This window comes from Populus euphratica, unplaced genomic scaffold (genome assembly GCF_000495115.2).
Source record: "Populus euphratica unplaced genomic scaffold, PopEup_1.0 scaffold9.1, whole genome shotgun sequence".
Classification (NCBI taxonomy): domain Eukaryota; kingdom Viridiplantae; phylum Streptophyta; class Magnoliopsida; order Malpighiales; family Salicaceae; genus Populus; species Populus euphratica.
In genome coordinates, this window is record NW_011499857.1 from 2,382,068 (window position 1) to 2,403,210 (window position 21,143).

Below are 21,143 nucleotides of genomic sequence, written 5' to 3' on the forward strand. Positions count from 1 at the left end.
AAAGTAGGATATAAGATTCATTATTTATAAAAAGTAGGATATAAGATTCATTATTTATAAAAACCTGAAACGAGAAGCTGAGAGTCACATCAAAACTATCATTTCGATAACCTACTGTATGGATTCATGTATATGAAATATAATGTAGAGAAAGCTGCCATAAGTTTGAAGATTTCTATCTCAACATATTATTGAATATCACTACTCTAATCCCCATAAATTTCGAGTTTCTCGTTACAAAGGTCACATAGAAACCCAGTACTGTCTGGAAGACTGCGCTGCTGATTCTCATGTTGCTTACAGTATGCCTGATTGCAGAAACAACATTTTGGAAGAAGAAGCCAACAATCTGTACACAAAATACCAAAACAAAGAGTCTCTTCCAGTTCTTCATCATCCACACATTGTCCGCACTCTTCACACCTACTAATGCAAAAGTAGCATCCTCTACAATGGGTGAATGACTCCTCTCTCCCACTCTTGCTGGTCGCCCTCGGGCAGTCGAAAACTGTTCTTACTTCATTGCACTTTGGACAGATATCCACATCAATCATGCGGCTACTTTCTTCGTTTCTTGATGTTAAGGAACTGCTATGGTGATGATACAGGATAGGCCGTGGCTTTTGCTGCGGTGGGTTGATTTGAAGATGAGATGAAATTGTTTCCAGGTGTTCTTTCTTTAGGTCGTGGATACCGTTTATCTGTAAACTCTCTAAGCTGTTGTGATGTTGGGATAGTGTCTTCACAGTTCTTATGATTCCCTCAGGGGTTAAGCCAGAGCATCCGGGTACGTGGAGCTGAGCCAGAAGACAAGAAAAATAATAATAATGAGGATTTACCTGAATGCTTTCTGTTCCACAAAAAAAAGTGCTTCCTTCCTTTTTATTCAAAATTATGGATATTCTTGAACCAGCTTTAGTGTCTGTTGAGACTAAGTTATTTCTCCGATCATTTTAAAGACGCGCCACCTCCCAAGTCAAACTAGTACATTCATAAGAGCAAGCGGTCTAACCATTGGGTTAGTGCTTTACTACTTTGGTGATTTACATATATTTGTTGCACGAGTACTGGTGTTGGGTCCTCAAGTAGCGTAACATGGGTAAAAGATTTGAAATCTATATAGTAAATTTTAAATTTGAATTAAAATATATATTTTTTATAAAAATTTAAAATAATCAAGATTTTATTTGCTCACTGTACTCATAAAATATATTTTAAAAAAAATAAAATTTCCTCAAATTCAAAAAAAAAAAAAAGTACTGGTGTTGGGCCTTGAACATTCATGATACACTTTGTTTCTGTATCTAAAGACAGCTAGTCATTCGCAATATCTTCTTATTTTTCAACGAGTTTTCGCAACTGCAGTAAATTTATCAATTGAAGCTATTTCAATTGAAAAAAATAAAAGTACAAGCAGAAATATTTCATGGGATTTCAACTTGGTTCACAGCAAGTCACTCAATCTACTTATTCCATCGACCAAAAATATACAATTCAATTGAATTACTTAAGTTCTTTTTTTACCTCAGGAAGCCACTCACTATCCTTGAACTGTTTCAAGTCAATATCGTCCACTTATTATTTTGATAAAATTAGGTATCTTTTGCTTTAAATGAAAATGCAATCCCCTCCAAACATATCTTATCCATGCCCACCTTAACCTAGATAATTAGTTGTTAGAAAAACGGTGGCAAGCATCGAAACTCTCTCTCTCTCTCTGTGGCTAAAATAGCAAAGCGAAAGAGAACGGCAGTGGAAGAAAATCAATTTAATCATCATTAAAAAAAAAGGGATATAAAAAACAAAAGAAGGTCCATCCTGGTAATCATACCTTACTGATTAAATGATTTTTCTCAATGACAGTTTGAAGGCCATCATCTGTGATCTTGAAACAGTTTATGAGAGCCAAAGTTCTGAGTCTGCCATGTGCCTTCGAAGTGATTTGCACCAGAATCTCATCAGACAATCTCGAGTTCAAAGGCCTTTCAATGATGATATTCCGCCATGGTAATACATCTTTGCTCACTGCATCTCTGAGTGGCATGCAAACTTCACTCATGACAAGAAGGTCCAATACGTCGAGGTAAGCCAGGACAAAAAATAGAGCCTCATGAGGTGGCCCTGGTTCCACCTCTCGGCTTGTATTTCTATTTTTGGAACCAAGATGAGAAAAAAAAGTGGACAGAATTTGCAGAGGCTGCATAAAGTATTCTTTACTTTCATGCATTTTGTTCTCTACATAATGTAAAATCCCCATGTCCCCAATCAAGCTCAAATATTGTGATTTGAGTTCAAAAGATAATTTATAAAGGGAGAGAGTTCAAGGAAAGAGGTGTAAAACGATGACACAGCCAGACAAGAAAAATAAAGAGAGAAGAGTTTTGGAACAGAGTAACATTACACATACGTAAAGCAATGCGAACCGCACAATTGTAATTGCAACTTCCAGTCATTTGACTCTGTCAAAATCTGTTCATTTCTTGCTTGCTAAGCAAATGACCGCAAGAATCCAAATTATCGTAGGTCCACCTATGCAAGCATAACAAAGACAACATTTGCACAGATCCGTGGCAATTTCATACGAGCCAATAGCTATAATTTGGTAGTTTCCGTAATCAAAATAAAGGATAGGCTAGTTGACTTCCCAGGAATTTCGTATCTTAAAGGCGTTCATCTGTACTTGTGATTTTTTGCAAGTGAAATTGCTAGTGAGAGGATCCGCTGTCCAAAAATATCATCGTTTTGTGTTGCCAGATAACATGTAGAAGTTAAATGTATTAACTCATAATAAATATCTAAAGCATGAGAAATGAGAATCCTTGACAAATATACTGGACCGAAGATACAATGCTTTCTGCCTGGTTTAATTAATTTGTAATGGAGAGAACATAATGCAGCAAAAAAAATAGTAAAAGAGGACCAAATACCAATCTCTTGTGCTCTTATGATGAGGAGTGTTATACAGCTGGAAAAATAACAGAAACTATAATCTTAGCCGGTAATTTTACACAAACTGGCAAATCAAAGGTACGATATCAATAACAACATAGAAAAGCTTGAAACTCAAAATTTGTAAACTGTCAACGGTCTAAAGGTTCGACAGCAGTCCTAAAGAGAAGGATGTAAAACTTGTCAATCGAAAAATACAAGAAGCCTCCTGTGGAATGAGTAACATATGAACCAAAGCTAGTTCCAACAATGCAGTGCCAAGCTGGACCATATGCAGCATCAAATTCCTGGCAAACCAGTAAAAACTGTGATCTGTTAGATCGTTATTGTTAAACGGCACTTCCTAGAGCAATTTCCATAAATTCAATCTTAAATTATCATCATTATCTCTTAGGTAACGAAAGGACAGAGGACAGCGGACATTCGCCTATCTATGTTTTCTTGTATTTAAACATCAAAGGCCTTCTTTAAAAGCAGTGTGCCAAAATAATCCAAAGGGAAATTATAAAAAACCACCTGTGGTATGGGCCAATTCGCTCTTCCAAGTTGAAGTTTGCCAGGTGTCATTTTTTCCCTCCCAGCTCCCCTGGCATCTCTAGAAAATTCAATCCGAGTAACATGCGCACACGTGTGCAATAGCTATGTTCCACTAGCAATGATTAGTCTAGAAACTTGATCTTTGGCTTATTTTATCCAGGTCTATTAACTGCTTGACTTGTCAAAATAAATTGATGCAAGATAGATAGAAATAACATTTCCATGTGTAAAAGGTTATCGAGAATCATTGAGGCTGGCATCAAACAGGAAACATTACCATATTTCAAAGATGATGGAATCTGCCAATTTTTCTTTTCTTGTGTTCTCACATTCCAACTTATAAATAGCTGTTTCTTTCTCTCCCCATTTTCCATTTTCCAGCTTCCAATTTTCTTTTCGTTTATCATACAAAAGTTTGCTTCTTAAAAGAAATCTAATAGGTAATTTCCATGTTTGATGTGGATAATGATTGCATACAAGCAGGTGTTCTGGTAGAGGTAAAAGGAAAATTAAAGAGACTGAGAAAGAAGTAAATCTAGCAAAATTCACTGCTGGATGCTTTGGTGTAATGCTTAAGTGTCAGAAATCTGGAAACAAATGAGCAGGTATAAGTTACTATATCCCCGAGAAATGCAAGTGACAAAGTTCTAGTTTGAACAGGAGAACATCTGGCTTGCAAGAGCTGCCTAGGCTAACATCAACTGCAAGAGACCTATGCAATTGATAGTACCAATGAAGTGTTGGTGTAGCAGTTAATGCTATATCCCTACAAAGATGAGAACACAAGTTTGATCCTCAGGAAGCGTACTTATTTGAAGGGACAGCCAAGAACTCCGAACAGTACTAGTCTCACTCTTTAAAAAAGGATGCAAGGATACCCGGATAAGAACAGGAAAAAAAAAAAACAAGCTTAGGCCTGAGGAGTCAATATGCCTTATATTTCAACATTTACACCTTCTATTTTGCTACCATGACAGTGCATTCATCTCTTTTCTCTTGTTTCTTCTTGTAATAACCATAGATAGCTCTGTTACCAATGAAGCAATAAAACAAATCTAGGTTACATCTACTCCGAGCAGTGGAGTTTGCAGAAGTTCCAAGATCATTGTTATTTTACTTGCTTAAAGGCTTAGCACGCAATCATAGAGGAAAGAACACGCAATTTCCACAATTCAAGTGCCATCCACAATTTAGAGAACCTTGACAGAGAAATAACAAGCGTATTTTTTCTATATTACTTTTTCCTTTTCAAAAACTGACCTAAAACTGCTTCTAGACAGTTCATAAGGGAGTTGTAACTCCTTTCTTAAGTGATATTGGACTTGGACCTGCCCTCATGGGTAGCCCCTATTTCATATCCAAGAATTCTGCTGAACACTGAGTTGTGAGAATGCTTTGCTCTCTTAATATGTACAAATTCTAAGAACTCTTTAGCAGTTTAATAGGATTTAGATACCCTATATATAGAACGTCTAAACAGCAAGCAATCCAGTTGCTAGTTTTCTCAGGTTTCCTGGGATCATAAAGGTGCCAGGTTATCAGCAGGTTGGATCCCTTTTACTATTCTAAACACGACCTGTATGAAAACCATCCAGGTATTTCTATTTTTTCTCGTACATTTAATGAAATAATTCTGCAACAAAATTTGCATATAGTTATAATTTGACTAAAATTATGTATCATGTATCGGTAATCCAAAGTATCAAGACTCTCAACTCCACCCTCAATTAAGAGAGAAAAGTCAAATTTGTCCTCCAACAGAACTAAATTACGGCGGGTAAGTTGATGGAAAACCCATATTCAGATTCACGCAATTCCCTTCCCTCTGAACACATGCAATTAGTGATTCAGAGAAGCTAATCAGACTGGCAATCAAGCAAAAGAAAATCTAAAGCAAGAAAATAATTGAACCAGCAATGTATTATTTATTTGGTTATTCTAATTTGTTACGAGACAGGTGTTACCTTTTTGGCTCGATTAGACTGAGTAAATAACTAAATATTATAAAGATTAACTCAATACATATGGTTGCACAACTTCAATTTCTTTGGAATCTAAGGAATTCATACTTTCAGTAGAATCAAGCAAATAGTTGGTAAAAAATAATGGGTTCAGACCAACTTCGCGATCAAGAATAAAAATAAAGCCAGTGAATTTTATATTAAGAATTAACAACACAAATGATCAATAGGGCCACCTGTACTTGCAGTTTCTATACACACACTACTGACAAGATTCAAACCATTATCCTCAGTTTGGCTGTTTCATAATGGAAGCAGAAAAAATCTAACACGGCTGCAAGATGGGACCACGTGCCAAACACTTTCCTCTTCACATAAGGGGTTCCGATTTTAATAATCAGAGTAAACCATACCCAAATTAAAGATTAGAACCCAGCAGCATAAAAAGGACCCAACCATTTTTCACTTTAAGCAATGGCACATTCAATAGGACCACCTATACTCAAAATTTACTCAGTGGCCATTAAGCTACACTAAACGCGCCCATGAAAAAACCAACAAGCCGACTTAGGTTCATACTTAAGCACATTTGAAGTTCAGCTTAAAGCCTGAACAGTCAACAGGATTGCCTCTATGCAACATTTACTCGATACCCATTACTATAAACCCTCGAATAACGAAAGAATAAATAATTTATAATCACCAGAACCTTTAAAGGTTGAAGAGTAAACAAAGATCGAAACCCGGAAAAGCAAGGAACTTGTTTAATTTCTAACCTTTTTCAGGGCAAGAGCGAGGCGTTTGCTATCAAGCTTTCCAGGCATGGAGTCAAGCTGGTCACGAGCACACCTAAAAGCTCGGTCTTGCAAAAGAACGGACATATCAGCAGCTCTGACACGAACATTGAGCTTGCTGTGTTGCTCTTGATGCTCTTTGGCTTTCTTTTTCTCTATTAAACTACTCAAGAACTTGCTCCTTCGCTCAAGTTCCAGCTCTGCTCCCTCCATTTCACTTTGCTTGATTTTTTATTTCTTGCTTATTCTCTCATCACTTAAACAAAAAATTGATCATAAAACTGCCTAAATGAATCAGCAGTTACTGTCAGTGCATACAAAGTGTTTGAGAAAAAGACTGAGAAGGCGGGGGAAAAGACGAAAGTATCAAAGGAGGAAATGTTAGAAGAATCCCAAACACTCACTAAAAGGAAGGAGAGAGAGGTCAGGTCAGGTCGTTGTTGGGTTAGGCGTAGTGGGGACAAAGCTAGTTTTGTAGTCGCCGTACGATATATTTTTTACTCTTGATCAACGGAAAGTTTTTAGCCCACCTACGCACAAATATGTGTTCAGTTGTTTGGAGTAGCCGAAGATCAGACCTGATTGTTATATTACACTAAAGACATAGAGATGCACTCGTGAAACATATGTATACTCTACTTCGAGGTTCATAGGATTTAAATATCTTTGAAGACGTGGTATGTTTATCTTATATTAGCTTTATTTGTTAAGATATTTTAAATTTTGATCTACATATAATAAAATCTTTTTGAATAATAGCATGTTTTATTTTATATAGATTTTATTTTTAAAGAAATCAGAATAAAAATAATAATTTAATATTTTTAGGTTCAATCAATTACTATGTTCAAGTATATATAAATTTAATAAGTTATTAAATTCAGAGATCTTGGATACAACTTAGTACTAAAACTAGTTACATACAGGTCCAACGAGCTGTTAATACCCAGCATTTTCAAATTTAGTTAAGCATTGAATCTATACACACGTGACTTTGAAAATCTTATTACATTTTATGTTGAATTATGAGTTTTAAATGGGTTAAATATTTTTTTTAATATATAAACCATAGTAAAACTATCATTAAAAAATTATATTTTAATTTTTTATCTATATAAAATGATAAGACTCATGGTCTCTAAATAGAAAAGAGATCCTTTGAACTTCATGTTTTTAATTTCATTATGTATTGTATATTTATTTTTGAAGTCTCTTTCTAAATGATTATAGACTTTTCTCTCGAAAAAAAATTAATCATAAAAGAATTTTTAAATTTATTAAATAAAATTTTTTATAAGTATTATTTATCAGTTACCCTGGTTTACCAACCACCAACCACTTTAATTATGAAAAATAAGTTAAATTATTAAAATCAAAAAATTAATTAATTATCAAAAACGCAAGTCTTGCCCCAACCTACATGATTTTTTGGTGATAAATTCGTTTGTGTATTTTAATGTTTGCACCCACACTTTTCTTAAAAAGAAGGGAGATTTGAATGGTGAAGAGATTTTCCCCAAATCACTAGTTATTTTGAGTGAAAATAGAGTTACTTTTAGGATTTAGAAAGCCAGGCAAGATTTGACAAGTTCTATTATAGCTATCGGCACTCAGCTCAGTTGCTTTATGAGAGCATATTAATAATTAAGGATACTGTAGACCTCATCCAGCGCAAGTTACCAGCTTGAATGCGAGTACAAATAATCGAGTTAACACCGAGAGTCCACGCCATACTCTTGCACATCTAGAAACATTGCGGTGCCTTCTTTTCCCTTTCCGAGAAATCCTAATCAAAATTTAAAGCGGGGCTTAGGGAACTTCCTCTTGCTCTTTGCAATATCAGGGCTTACTTCCTCTTGCTCTCACAGTATCAGGGCTTTCTACACTGAAATTGATCAGCTTTTTGCTCGTAAACTGGTAGGGTTTTTTACCATGTCTTTGACTAGGCTCTTTTTGTATGGACCGGATGTTCCCAACTGTAACCAAATTCATGGCTACTTGTGGCATCTTTGGAGATAGCTGGTCAATTCTTAATTTTACATGTTAGTATTTTATTTGTTTATTTACTAATTATATGTGAGATTTGTTCTCTGGAAAAAATGACTATTCTTATCAAGTTCTTGTATATTTATAAAAATAAATAAAACTACTCCAAAACCGTGTGCACGTTGTGGCAAAAAATGAATTTGTAGAGTCAATGCAAGCATTCTAGAATTTGCCTTTTGGTAATCAACATGACGGCACTGGGAAATTAGGCGATATCAGAAGGCTTTCCTTTTATCACGAGGTGAGGAAGGAGTTGACTCTTCACTAATTTAGACCAGTCTCGGTCATCATTAGTCTTGTAGCTAGGTAAGTCCAGTCCCACAGAAACTTTCCCTTCCCTTGACGCTCAGCACCACCAGCTTCGGCAACAAAACAATGCCCCTCGATCAAAGAAGAGAGATGGGGCCTCTGAAGAGAAAGTCCTTAAACAGTACATACATTACAAACGGCAATTGCGGGGATTTGTAATAAGATGAGAGTCCTGCAATGAAAGGTGTGGGTCCTCGTAGGCTCCAAAAGTTTCTCGAACTTGACGGGTCTGGTCTGCCCCGGACTTTCCCTCCCCGCCCTAGCTTCCTGCGAATTGCATATGGGAAGCCGGATCAGCAGGCCTAACGACCAGTCAAGGCTCAAGAAGATCACTTCTTGAGAATCCATGCCTCTAAATAGGCAGCCCAAGACATAATTGTGATGCTCTATGTTTTACATTTGCAGAATTACAGAAAAATTTGAATTGGATTAAAGAAATGATTTGTGAAATTATATGTAATTAAAATTTTATTTTAAATGGTGAGGACAAATAACTCAAACTCGAAATTACATATATAGACTTCGAGAGTATTCATTGCATGCCAAGAACATCCCCTCGTGCTTGGAGCCTTATATATGATATTAGAGTTGGACCTAAGTCAGTGTGTAAATTAAATATCAGGCACCGTTTAAAATTGTGATCTAAACTGTGTTTTATAAACAAAATTAATAATAATTTTTTAAAGATTAATTTTTTATGTTTTTGATTGTGTTAATATACTAATATAAAAAATAATTTAAAAATATTATTTTAATATATTTTTAAATAAAAAAAATTAAAAAAACAACCAACATCATAATCTTAAACATTTTTAGAGCAATGTAGATATACTCTTTCAAAAGGGTTGGAGCGACCTATAAAACCCTGTGTTACTTAGAATTCGATTATAGATTGTGGTGCAAAGAGGATTGTGGAGAATTTAAATCAGATTAAAGAAATGCACAATTAAAAAAAATATTTCTAAATTGCAAAGAGAGATAATTTTATTTTAATGCTATATCTATAAATACAAACATTGTTCAGTTGCATATCAGAGATATTTTCACTTAAACATGACAAGACAGTTATGATATAAGTCGTGTTTTAAAAATTTTAATTTTTTTATTTAAAATAATTTTTTATATCTTGATATCGTTTTCATGTATTAATATTAAAAATAATTTTTTAAAATAAAAAATATTATTTTAATATATTTATAAACAAAAAATATTTTAAATTATCACCCCTACTATAATTCTAAATAGATTCCAAGTTTTTCTAATTTATACATTATGACTTTAATATCAAATTTAAAATAGTCTCTTTTTTTCTATGCAAATAAATTATAATTATAATTTTTAAACAGTTCCTGAATATTTAAAATTTAAATAAAAAACATTTAAATATTTTTTATTTATGAAAAAACCATGATTAGCATGAAATGCATTATTTTTTAAGCTTCATGTTAATTTCCATACAAAGGTATTCATTGTTAATTTGGTTGTATTTGTTTTGCAATTATTTTTGTATTTACTGTCTAAAAAAACAGTAAAATATTCAATAACTATAAAAATTGCTTTTTATATTGTATGGTCAACTAAAAAATTGAATTTATAACATAGTTTTCATAAAAAGCAGTTTTTACATGTTTTTTATATAAGTTTCGTAAAATATTGCTTGTTTTTATATTTTAAAAGTGCTTAAAAAATTGATTATTTTTTATTTTTTTGTTTCAAATTAATTTTTTTAGTGTTTTTAGATATTTTAATACATTGATATTAAAAATAATTTTTAAAAAATAAAAATATATTATTTTAATGTATTTTATTTTTAAAAACAACCACGACTATATAACTATCAAATATTTTATAAATTTTTTTTGTTATGTATAAAACTAAATTATAATTTTTATCAAGTATATAATATTTAAGGTGTCAAGCCGTAGGTCTGCATTTTTTATTGTCAAAATAATATTTAAGGTGTCGCAATCATGTTTTTTTTTTTTTATTTAAATCAACGATTTGGATTATAGTTCCAATCGGCTCTAATTATCTGAAATTATTTTAATTATGCCATAAAAAAAGCAGCAGCAACTGATAAATCAGTTTTTTTTTTAAAAAAAAACGATCAAGATAACCTTGGATTTTTTATTTTAAATACTAAAGTTAAAAGGGAAAATACAAAATGTAAAAAAAAAGAACCAAATTGAAAAAGAAAATAATATGTCACAAATTAAGATTGAATAATGTAATTAAAAACAAATTATAATTTTACAAAAGTACCAATAATAAAAAATGAAAAAAAAAGGATTGAAGTGGAAATCCTCAAAAATCATTGAAAATTTGTACTGTTTTTGTAAATTTTGAGGGGAGAATCTTGACCATCAGATGGTGTTGCACCAACCGTCCAAAATATCATAGGTGCCTCACACACAATGACACATATAAGAAGCCTTTTCTACTTAAATAATATTTAATATTTACTAAAATACTATATTTTTGTCTATATGCATGGTAATAACAACAAAACCAGACTAAAAAGCCTCTCAACACAAGTTTTAAATTATTTTACTGAATTTTAGAAGGTAAATAAACAAAAATACCGTTATATGTCATCTTTAAAAACTGTCTTCGGTTCGTGGATTTTTGGTGAGTATAGAAAAATTATCATCACACCATTCCATTAAAAAAGTCCATAAATATATATAAACAAAGTTTTTCCTGGGAAAATTGGCTCTGGTTAATCTACTAGAGTTTATTTTTAAAAGATTAATTTTCGGAATTTATAAGCAAAGATCTCCACTGGGCAACGCAGTTTTTGCGTGGCTTTGTAATTATTTTTTCATTTTAAAAAAAGGTTTGGATTTGAAATCTTTTGAAAGAGGGAGTATACGGAAGCACCTGTAGCTTAACATTATTTTCTAACTGGTTGCATTGATTCTGCTGTTCATACGGGTTCATTTAAAACCAGGGTGTTGCTTTATTTGCACATACTTGTTTTAGGCCCATGGAACTCTCTAACCTGTCTCACGGGCTTCAGGCCTGGTTTTGAAAAGGCCTGGGAGCCACGAGGAATTTGAGCATTTTGGAATTGTGGGGTCTACAATGATGGATCGATCCATTTCAATACGCCCTCATAAATAATAAAATCTGATAGCAAATGTACGTGCGACGGGAGCATTAAAGTCTAAAGGTTTTTCCGGCCCTACTTATCGAAAAGAAGAAGATATTTCCGGAGATGAAAGAAGTGCGCAAAATTGCCAAACTAAATGGTTATCCGTAGGGATACGAGTGTATTTAAAAATGCATGTGTAATTATTTTTTAAAATATTTTTTATTTAAAAATATATTAAAATAATATTTTTTTATTTTTAAAAAATTATTTTTTATATTAAAACACTAAAATGATCTAAAAACACCTAAAAATATTAATTTTAAATAAATAAATAATTTTAATTTTTTTTAAAAGTCATCTCTTGAGTAGTCATTAGTAAGCTGTTTTATTCTCATGCTACCTTTTATTTATTATTTATCAGGTCAAAATTTATTTAATATTAATATAAATATAAATATTTATTATTTAATTATTCAATAAAAATAAAATAATTAATATAACATTTGAAGCATGCGTGTATATTAAATAACAAAACTATTAATTTTATATACACACACCTATTTTATATTAATATTAAAATCTGTATACATCATGTTTGAATCAGTTTTGAACCAAGTTTAATAATATTTATACTTTATTTATTATCTAATAGATAAAATAACTACTTAAAAATACATCGAATTCATCTCATCTCATGTCCCCAATGACATCCTGGCTTTAGATGTTGTGAAAAGTCTGCAAGCTTGCCAGCTCTTTTGCATTTGTTTTTTCAGATACAATCATATCTCTTTAAACACAGTTATAAATTTAATTGATACCTGTCCTACTTTAATCCCAAATGCTATCCATAATTTATCCTAAACAAGTTGTTTGGCAAAGAAAAGGAGCTTTTTACAGGGAAAGAAACTCATGTTTTGAAACCAAAATTTCTTGGGGGCCGAGGGCTTTGTTTGTTGTTGCACTTGTTTTATTACATTACCGGGAAAGTTTTGTTTTTGTTTTCCTTGAAAAATAAAAGGACCTGTCTTATAAAGATATAAAAATACTGATGACATTGGTATAGTATTAATTATACAGCCAAAACAAGACTATTAATATGCCGTATGGTATAGTTGTCTTCTTGGACTTGGAAGACGACCTCATCTCCCTATTGTTATCATATTCATTAAATGTAAATCATTGAATTTCTATTATATGAATATGATTTAATAAATGACAAAAATAAAAATATCTTAGCTTTTTTATGTTTTATTTCCTTTATCTAATCTAAATCATTAAGTTCAAGATTAACAATGAGATTTAGATGAATATCATCATAGAGGATCCGATACTACAATTCTTATACCACCACAAGTCTACAACACAGACGAGGAATTATTAACAAAGCAGTCACAATGGAAACGACGTGAGCTAATAATAATAATAATTAATACATCACTCTGTTTTACACAAAAGCTCCCTATCGGCTCATGCCTTCTTCAACAGTCGGTGGCACTGAAGCCATCTCTACGCTGCGATTCTTCTTCTCCACATTGCCATGCCATCCTAAACAATATCAAGCAAGCAGAAACACCATATAGTTAATTAAGAAACTCAGACAAGGTCTAAAAAACACATGCGTGTAATAGTCTTGTGCAAAATTATATCCTTACCCATGGCCAAGTCATATCCACGACTTTTGAGCTCACGATATTCCTGACACAAAGAACAATACTCACAGCAGCAATGAACCAAGCAGTCCCCGCAGGGAGTTTCCCTCAACAAGTATTGCTGCCTCATTTTTGCACGATAGAAGCACGAGTAGCAGCACGGACAGCAAGTGACACATGAAATCAGTGCGTAAAGTGCTCCATTTACCCCACAGGCTGCATGCAACACATAAATCAAGATAATCAGTGAGTTTACGTCTTAATCAACATGCTGATTACTATCTACAAACATGGGATTGATTGAGTACTGGCAATATTTCTCTAAAATCGATTAAGTAATTCAGTGGTTCAATTCTCCTAATCTCAACTTCTTGATTGACAATGAAACAAACCATCTATCATAAAACTAAAAGTAACACTAAAAAAACTAATTAATTGATGTGAAATACTATAAAGCACGACTCACATGAAGATCCCTTATCGACAATTTCAGCAATTTGTCCAAAAGTGATGCAGGGGCACCAAAAAGTTATACAACCTGTAAAACCACCATAAAAAGAATGAGAAAAAAGACAATAAATAATTCAGACAAGGAGACACCAACTAACAAGCCCACGCTCGGAAATGCAGGGCGTGTGAATAAAGCGCCACCAAAGAGGCATTTTTTGAAAGGTAGTGAACTTACAGTTTCGCCAATCATCGAAGCACTCACATAACCCAGTTGACCAGGGACCCTTACTCTTGGATCGGAGTTCAATAGAAGATCTAGAATCATCAGTACTGTAGAACTGGCTTGTTGAACTAACTGGAATCCCAGTTGTTGATGTATCTTGACTGAAGACTGGTGGCTGCGAAGTGGAGAATTTGTCATAAGAAGATGAGTTTGATGAGTACATGATTAAGCTAGGAAATTAAGGACTGTGTTTAAGACACCCAGATCGGAAAGAGAAGAGTTTATGCTTTGTAGCCGGTGGTGTTCCAATCGATGCCAGTTGAGTGGATGGCGGGCGGGTTCGCTTAAGAAATAGGAATAGTAGTAAGAAGATATAAGGGGATAGGGAAGAGCTTACTTTGACAAGTCAACGCGGACTGTTTTTAGAGTATGTGAAGGGTTTATTGTATTTTTTATATATCTTTTTAGGTTATTTTGATATATTTTTTAATATAAAAATATATTTTTAATATTTTTTATAATAAAAAAATTCTTTAAAACGCAACTTCAAACAGCCAGTTTCATTGAAGATAAGTTATATTCGATTTTTTTATTCACATGCTTGGTTCCATGTCCATTAATAATGAATCTCGGGTTCGTTAATTTTTTAAATTCAAAATTCAAAATACCTTTTATATTCCAATAAATATTATCTTTGTAGCAACTTCAAATTAAAACTAGTATTTATTTGTTTTTAAAATATCATCTTAAATAAATATCATTTTAATCGCAACCATAAAAAATAATATTTATTTATTTTAAAATTTAGAATTTAAAATAATTTGTTAGAAAATTAATAAAATTCCCTTTATTATATTTTTTAAAAAGTGGCACCTAGCTTTTCAAACTATATTATTAACCGTGTTATTTTTTTTTTAAATACTGTGCTACTTTAAAGAACAGAATTTTAGTGTGTGTAGTTCAGTTAAATTATTGTTCTGATTAGTAATTATTGTTTTTCGTGGTAAAAAAGACATTAATTGTCTACATGGCAATTATTCATTGGATATCTGTCCTTTTCTGTTCCACTTGCAATCATAAATTAATCATATACAAGAAATTTTAATTTTACTATAGATTAAAACATTATTTTAAATTATATATATAAAAAAAATTATCAATTAAAAAATAAAACTATATAAAAAAGAGTTCATGCTCAATTTAGAATTGACAAGTTAGGTTCACAGCCTAGCTCATTTTAAAAAAAAGTCGTATGCCCCATTAATAAAGAAAAACAATAAAGGCTCACACTATTAGGCTTTGGGGTGTGGATTGTTGTCCCCTTCATTAATAGATTAAAAAATAAGAGCTTATGCGTGTGTTTGAAAGTGCATAGTGATAAGTATTCTCAATAATAAAAAACAATAATATTTTTATAAAAATATAAGTTTAAAGAAAAAGATTACAAGAGAATAAAAATAAAAACACAAAGAATGGTCACAAATATGTTAAATATAAAATCACAAATAAATATGTCAAGTATTAAAAAAATCACAAAAAAATTATAATTATAATCTTTTCACTATTACAGTAAAAAAATAAAAAAATTACAAATTCATTACCGCCACAATACTAGCTACAGAAAAAATTAAAAAATTACTGTTTCCTCGGTAATTTTCCTTTTCCAGTATATTGTATAATGAATTGATCAAAAACAATCCGGGAACGCGAAAAATTATTAGGGGGCTTGAGTTTACTAAACTGTGGTTACGGTTTGGTGTGGGACCTGTTGGCTATTGGTAACTTTATGAACTGATAGGGCTCTTCGTCTTCGTCTTCGTCTTCGCCATAAATTAATGACACGTGTCATCATTTTCATAGTTGAATCATTTAACCTCGAAATGCTAGGTCAGAGACAATTTTTGTAATATAGTTAACATATAAGGACATTTTAACTGCCCTCTCCTCCTCCCAAGTCAAGGCTCTTTGCTCATTCTCTTCCCTCGACGTACCCGTCCTCTCTCCTCTCTAAGATTTTCTTCCCGGATATTTGGCTCCGGCTTCCATCAATAACATTTCAGACCAGACCAACAAAATCTCCAAAAGACATTGTCACCTGAACTCATATTTACATTCATAATTATTAAACATAACTTACTTAGTAAGGTAAGACAATCTGGGGCTCAAAATTTGATTTAGATTAAGTTTTATTTTGAATAATTTTTGACATGATGAATTAATTTATAACTCCGTTGCCCTCGTTAAATCTAAGTTAAATTAAAATCATTTTTGCATAAAAAAACATGCTAGTTAAAATAAAAATAATAGATAGTGGACAAAATCTTGCAACTATGCTTGCAAGGCATGCATGTACGATCAATGTTGTCAGTGATAATTTTCGAACACATATCTATCTGTTATGTAATAATTTCCTTGTAATCTAGTTCGATCAACATTGAATTTGATTTCTCGTCCGCAGACTCCAATAATTTGGGATCCTAAGAAATATATCTACTAAGTAATTGATCAATACACCTCTCACGAGCCTCCTTTAAACAAGAAAATGGTGGGCAAAAGGGATTGAAGACCGGGAGAGAAGATCTTGGTGCTGGGATGCCATGAGATTTGAGGATTTGAGAGAGGAGGTTGGTGGAGAAAACAGGGTGGATGAAGAAGACTTTATCTTGGGAGAAGAAGGTGGTTAAAGTGTCCTCTTACGTTAACTATATTACAAAATTATCACTGATCATTTATTGCCGCGCACACTTTTCAATATCAGAATAATGACACGCGTCGCTAATTTACAAGTAGCCCTCTGTAACTTCGCCGGAGCGTGTACATTGGTGCGAGATCGTGGACAATTCTTTCTTTTCGACGAGGACGGGCAGGCGATATTTTTTTTGGTTTTTGTGTTCTAAGAGTATTTTAAAAAAAAATTAATTAATTTAAAATAATTTTAGAAGTTTTTGATATTTTAGAATTAAAAATAAATTTTAAAAAATATAAAAATATTATTTTAATATATTTACAAATAAAAAAATATTTTGCAAGCAATCTTTCCATCGTGTTCCAATTCCTTTGCCAAAGGCTTTTCTGATGCATTCTTTTGCACGTGAAGCCCGGGGGCTTTTTTATTTTTTAATTTTTTCTTGGCTCTCAAGATTTTAAAAACTAACGATTTTCATTCCGGGCCATATCCGAAAGGATGCGGAAACCTCTAATGTAATGATCAATCGCATTCCTAAGAAAAATTAAAAACAAAGTCATCGGCATCAATGCCCATAGCAGAAGGGACTGCGAAAGCCGGAGAGGAGAGACAATCTTTCATGAGAGAGGGACGAGGAAGTGACAGATTGGGAAAAAAAGAGGTTGACCTTGAGCTTAATGAATGAAGTGCATGGTTTATTGTTACAAAACAATAATTTATATATATATGTATGTATGTATAAATTGTTCATATAGGATAAATCTTTATAATTTTTCTTTGCTCATATAGGATAAATCTTTATAATTTTTCTTTAAAAACAAATAAATCTCCACCACTTATAATTATTTAATATATATAATAAAAAGATAAGAATGGAGAGCGGGTCAAGTTTACTTTAACGTGTCAATGCAGGCCTTGTTTATCATTTCTCAACAACAATCAATTCATTTCCTCGAAGCAGAGTGGAAAGTTCAAGTGGCCAAGCTATAGAAACCGTGTGGTCGTTGGGAATTTAGATCCCAAGACAACGAACATCAATCAATCAGTATCAATATTAATCCCGTAAAATATAATAATAACACAGATTTAAAATATAAAAATAACAGAACGAGGACACGTGGCTTATTGCGTGTGTCATGTAGGGACATGGATGCGTGGAGCTTTGAGGGAAAAAGAAAGAAAGAAGTCAGTTATTTATTATTACTACTCTATTTTTAGAGATGAAGGGTAAGAAGTTGATCATACAAAATAAAAGATAATAATCATAAGATATAATTCTATCTAAAATAAAATATACTGTATTGCAAATAAATCAAAATTTTTAGTTGCAAATAACATCTAACGAGTGGCACATGTTATTCGCCACATTCTTAAATTATAAAATTATTAAATATAAAATTCAATAAAAAGAAAAAAACTATTGAAAACACATTAAAATTTTGATAATTGTTAGTGATTTTTAGTGTAATTAAATTTATTTCATCTAGATTTTTTCAACAACATTAGTAATGTTATTATCAAAGTTTTAATATACTCATATGATTTTTTTTTTCAGGAGTCTTTGATTATACTTATAATTTATGAGTTATATATACATACATACATACATACATATATATATATATATGATTGTTTGCAATATGTTATTTTTTAAAATATTTTATATATTATGTTATTATATATTATTTTTATACTATACTAGATTCCCAGAAAAAACTCCTTCAACATTGGAGGCCAATTACAATGATACGGTACAAAATCCATTTTCGAAAACCTACCAAAGCCACAAATGGCATCTAAGTAGCAATAACTCTGCCCACACAGCGAAATCATAATGCTTCATGAATACATGTTTCTCATCGAACACCTTACGAGCTTCTTGAAGAAGCCCAGATCCTGAGCATTCCAGTAAACAGCTTTTGAGGAGGTCGTACTTATAGGTTGTTGAAAATTCTTGTTATTAAATGCACCCTAATTCTACTGTAATTGGAGAGGGCACCGTCCAATTTAATACTTAAGCCCGCGCTAAAAGTCTCTGGTCCATGCCACGATAACAATGTTTTTTTTTTATTAACATGGATACTGTCCAGAGTAACTTCGGTATATTTTAATTATTTTTATGAGTTTTAAAATTAATAATTATATAAATATTCTTAAAAGTTATAAAACTTAAACTAATAATTTTTAAAAAATAAATTTAGAATCTTACCGGTTAAGTTACTTTCTCTTAATATTGCCACAGTAATAATATTGCTGAAGCCCCACTCTAGCTAGAGTTCCCTCTCCGTTCTAAAGCAAAGGACGAATAAGAATCTACGACTTATTTTCATACCAAATGTCGCACCCGACATCACGGCGGTCTTAAAAATATAATTTCATGAAAAAAATGGATTTCTGGCATCCTATTCTTTGATGGGGGAATGGTCTTGTTTAAGGAGTCGCCACCTAGTATTATGGTCACTAGGAACCCTAACTGATCAACAGAGATTCTATGGTTCGGGATTGGTTACGTAAAAGGGAAGATAATATCACCTCTTAAACGTCCTGTCTGAGGCAGACTGCATTGCTAGTTTCGTCTTAAATTGCTATATATTTATTAGTTTGTGCTATGATAATTTGCTTATAATATCCCTGACTCTGGCGTCAGTGAATATTTAACTATGGATATTTCCAACTCTGGCGTTGGTAAATATTACACAGCTATAGAAATAAAATAAATCTAAATTAATATTCTTTATTCCTGACTCTGGCGTCAGTGAATAAACAAATCAAATAAATTTATTTTTACGCATGCACATATATTTTTTTATTTTTCTAGCTAAATAAAATAAAATAAAACGAATAAAAATAATATAAATTTAAACTGGTATTTTTATTCCTGACTCTGGCGTCAGTGAATAAACCAATAAATTTACATTATTTTTATTCATGCATATACATTTTTTTTATTTTTTTATTTTTTGTTACTTTTATGTTCCTGACTCTAGCGTTAGTGAACAATTCCTATGAATATTTCCAACTCTGGCGTTGGTAAATATCGCACAAGACCAGAAATACAAGACTCCTGACTCTAACGTCAGTGAATGTTTTCCAAAAAATGAATTTGAAGAATAAATTTTCTATCTCATTTTTTTATTTATCCTTTATTATTATTTGCTCTTTTTATATGGAAATTTTTTTTTAAAAAAAAAATTGCATGACATATTTGTATTTAACAGAAATAGTCCATAAATTGAGCACATCTACAAAAAAAAAAAAAATACAAGCACAAAGAAAAGAAAAAAATGCGAGGGGTCCACAAATAAATTAGCGAAGGCCCCAAATATTTTTGGAATTTTATGTTATCAAAAAGAGGTTTATTTGTTGAAATATCAAATTAGAATGGGCATAAAAATTATGGTCAAGGCATAAAAATTATGCTTGTCAAGCACACCCCTAACAAACACAGTAACTAGTTAATTATTTTAACAAGAAAGGAAGGAAACTTACCTAGGCCTGTGGTTGCTGAAGGTGAAGTCGAAGGAGACTGGGATGAAAAAGGGTTGAGGGCGGCGGCGGCTAGTATAGGGTTCACCGCCCCCTTCTTTTTTATGTTTCTCTCTTTTAGGGTTTCTGGTAATGGCCTCCTCTTGAAGTTTTTTATTTTAGGGTTTCTCTCTAATGGTCCTCCTTCCTCTCTCTCTCCTTCTTTTGCTCTATTTTTCTGGGTTAATTCTCTGCTCTCGGGTTCATCCCTCCTCTTTTCTTTACCCTTGACATCTGTATTTATAGTGTCAGAGTCCCTTTGTGTGTGAGAAATCAAGTTTCAATCAAACTCATTCTTTTTTTTGAAGTTCGAATTAGAATCAAATTCAAAAACAGACAACTATCATTATCTTGAGGATTATCTTGAACAAGGTAAGGATTATCTTGAAGTAGATAAGGATTATCTTGAAAAAGGTAAGAATTAACTTGAAGGTAAGGATTATCTTAAAGAAGATAATGATTATCTTGAGGATAAGGCTATAATGACAAAGGGACATTGTAATCCTTAATTTTTACAGAAGTTGACAAATCATACTTTTCATCGAAATAAATCTCTAATCTTTTAATTTTTCATTTTAAACCCTGTAAAAATTAAATTAAAAGCCAAAGGGTCAAAATTGGGTTATGACAGTTGCCCCCTCTTTATAATATTTACAATGCAAAGATATTGGAAATTTTCATTTTCTTTAGCTTTGTGTAGTAAATTTATAAAGAAAAGTAAACACGGAAAGAGATTTTTTTTTGGTAGTCTTGAAAACTTCGAAAACAGTAGATTGACATGTGACTTTTATAGAGAGAACAAGACATTTGGAAGACGACCCCCTTTTTTTGTTTTTTTATCTTTTTTTTATCTTTTTTTTTAAATGGATCAAATTGTTTTGGGCAACTTGCCCAATGATAAAAGAAACGCAAAGAATTTT

The 21,143-nt window shown here is 32.1% G+C and overlaps 3 protein-coding genes across 5 annotated transcripts; all 3 read right to left on the reverse strand.

Annotated features, from left to right (window-relative positions):
• Positions 1-145: 145 nt before the first annotated feature.
• MEE11 (RNI-like superfamily protein) lies at positions 146-2,475 on the reverse strand. Its single transcript, XM_011023500.1, has 2 exons — positions 1,832-2,475; positions 146-797 (listed from the first exon to the last, which is right to left on the reverse strand). Exons 1-2 carry the CDS (start codon positions 2,255-2,257, stop codon positions 207-209), a joined length of 1,017 nt encoding a protein of 338 aa, XP_011021802.1. The 5' UTR covers positions 2,258-2,475; the 3' UTR covers positions 146-206.
• A 423-nt stretch (positions 2,476-2,898) lies between these two features.
• Positions 2,899-6,853, reverse strand: LOC105123781 (dynein light chain, cytoplasmic-like). Of its 3 annotated transcripts, XM_011023502.1 has the most exons (3): positions 6,224-6,853; positions 3,466-3,588; positions 2,899-3,236 (listed from the first exon to the last, which is right to left on the reverse strand). In XM_011023502.1, the coding sequence occupies exons 1-3, from the start codon at positions 6,452-6,454 to the stop codon at positions 3,081-3,083; spliced, it is 510 nt and encodes a 169-aa protein (XP_011021804.1). In that variant the 5' UTR covers positions 6,455-6,853; the 3' UTR covers positions 2,899-3,080. The 3 variants fall into 3 exon arrangements, with proteins under 3 accessions (XP_011021804.1, XP_011021806.1, XP_011021807.1); XM_011023504.1 differs by lacking the exon at positions 3,466-3,588 and having other exon boundaries at positions 2,899-3,254; positions 6,224-6,849; XM_011023505.1 differs by lacking the exon at positions 3,466-3,588 and having other exon boundaries at positions 6,224-6,842.
• A 6,116-nt stretch (positions 6,854-12,969) lies between these two features.
• LOC105123780 (protein PLANT CADMIUM RESISTANCE 2-like) lies at positions 12,970-14,407 on the reverse strand. Its single transcript, XM_011023501.1, has 4 exons — positions 14,025-14,407; positions 13,806-13,877; positions 13,343-13,555; positions 12,970-13,235 (listed from the first exon to the last, which is right to left on the reverse strand). Exons 1-4 carry the CDS (start codon positions 14,233-14,235, stop codon positions 13,150-13,152), a joined length of 582 nt encoding a protein of 193 aa, XP_011021803.1. The 5' UTR covers positions 14,236-14,407; the 3' UTR covers positions 12,970-13,149.
• Positions 14,408-21,143: the final 6,736 nt, after the last annotated feature.

Coding starts and splice junctions, on each gene's coding strand:
- LOC105123781 (XM_011023502.1), bottom strand. CDS start 6,454: ATGGAGGGAGCAGAGCTGGAACTTGAGCGAAGGAGCAAGTTCTTGAGT. Junction 3,589..6,223: donor TCGCTCTTGCCCTGAAAAAG/GTTAGAAATTAA, acceptor AGTGGAACATAG/CTATTGCACACGTGTGCGCA. Junction 3,237..3,465: donor CGAATTGGCCCATACCACAG/GTGGTTTTTTAT, acceptor CTGGTTTGCCAG/GAATTTGATGCTGCATATGG.
- LOC105123780 (XM_011023501.1), bottom strand. CDS start 14,235: ATGTACTCATCAAACTCATCTTCTTATGACAAATTCTCCACTTCGCAG. Junction 13,556..13,805: donor TGTCGATAAGGGATCTTCAT/GTGAGTCGTGCT, acceptor TGTTGCATGCAG/CCTGTGGGGTAAATGGAGCA. Junction 13,236..13,342: donor TGGATATGACTTGGCCATGG/GTAAGGATATAA, acceptor GATATTGTTTAG/GATGGCATGGCAATGTGGAG.
- MEE11 (XM_011023500.1), bottom strand. CDS start 2,257: ATGGGGATTTTACATTATGTAGAGAACAAAATGCATGAAAGTAAAGAA. Junction 798..1,831: donor AAAATCATTTAATCAGTAAG/GTATGATTACCA, acceptor CTTCTGGCTCAG/CTCCACGTACCCGGATGCTC.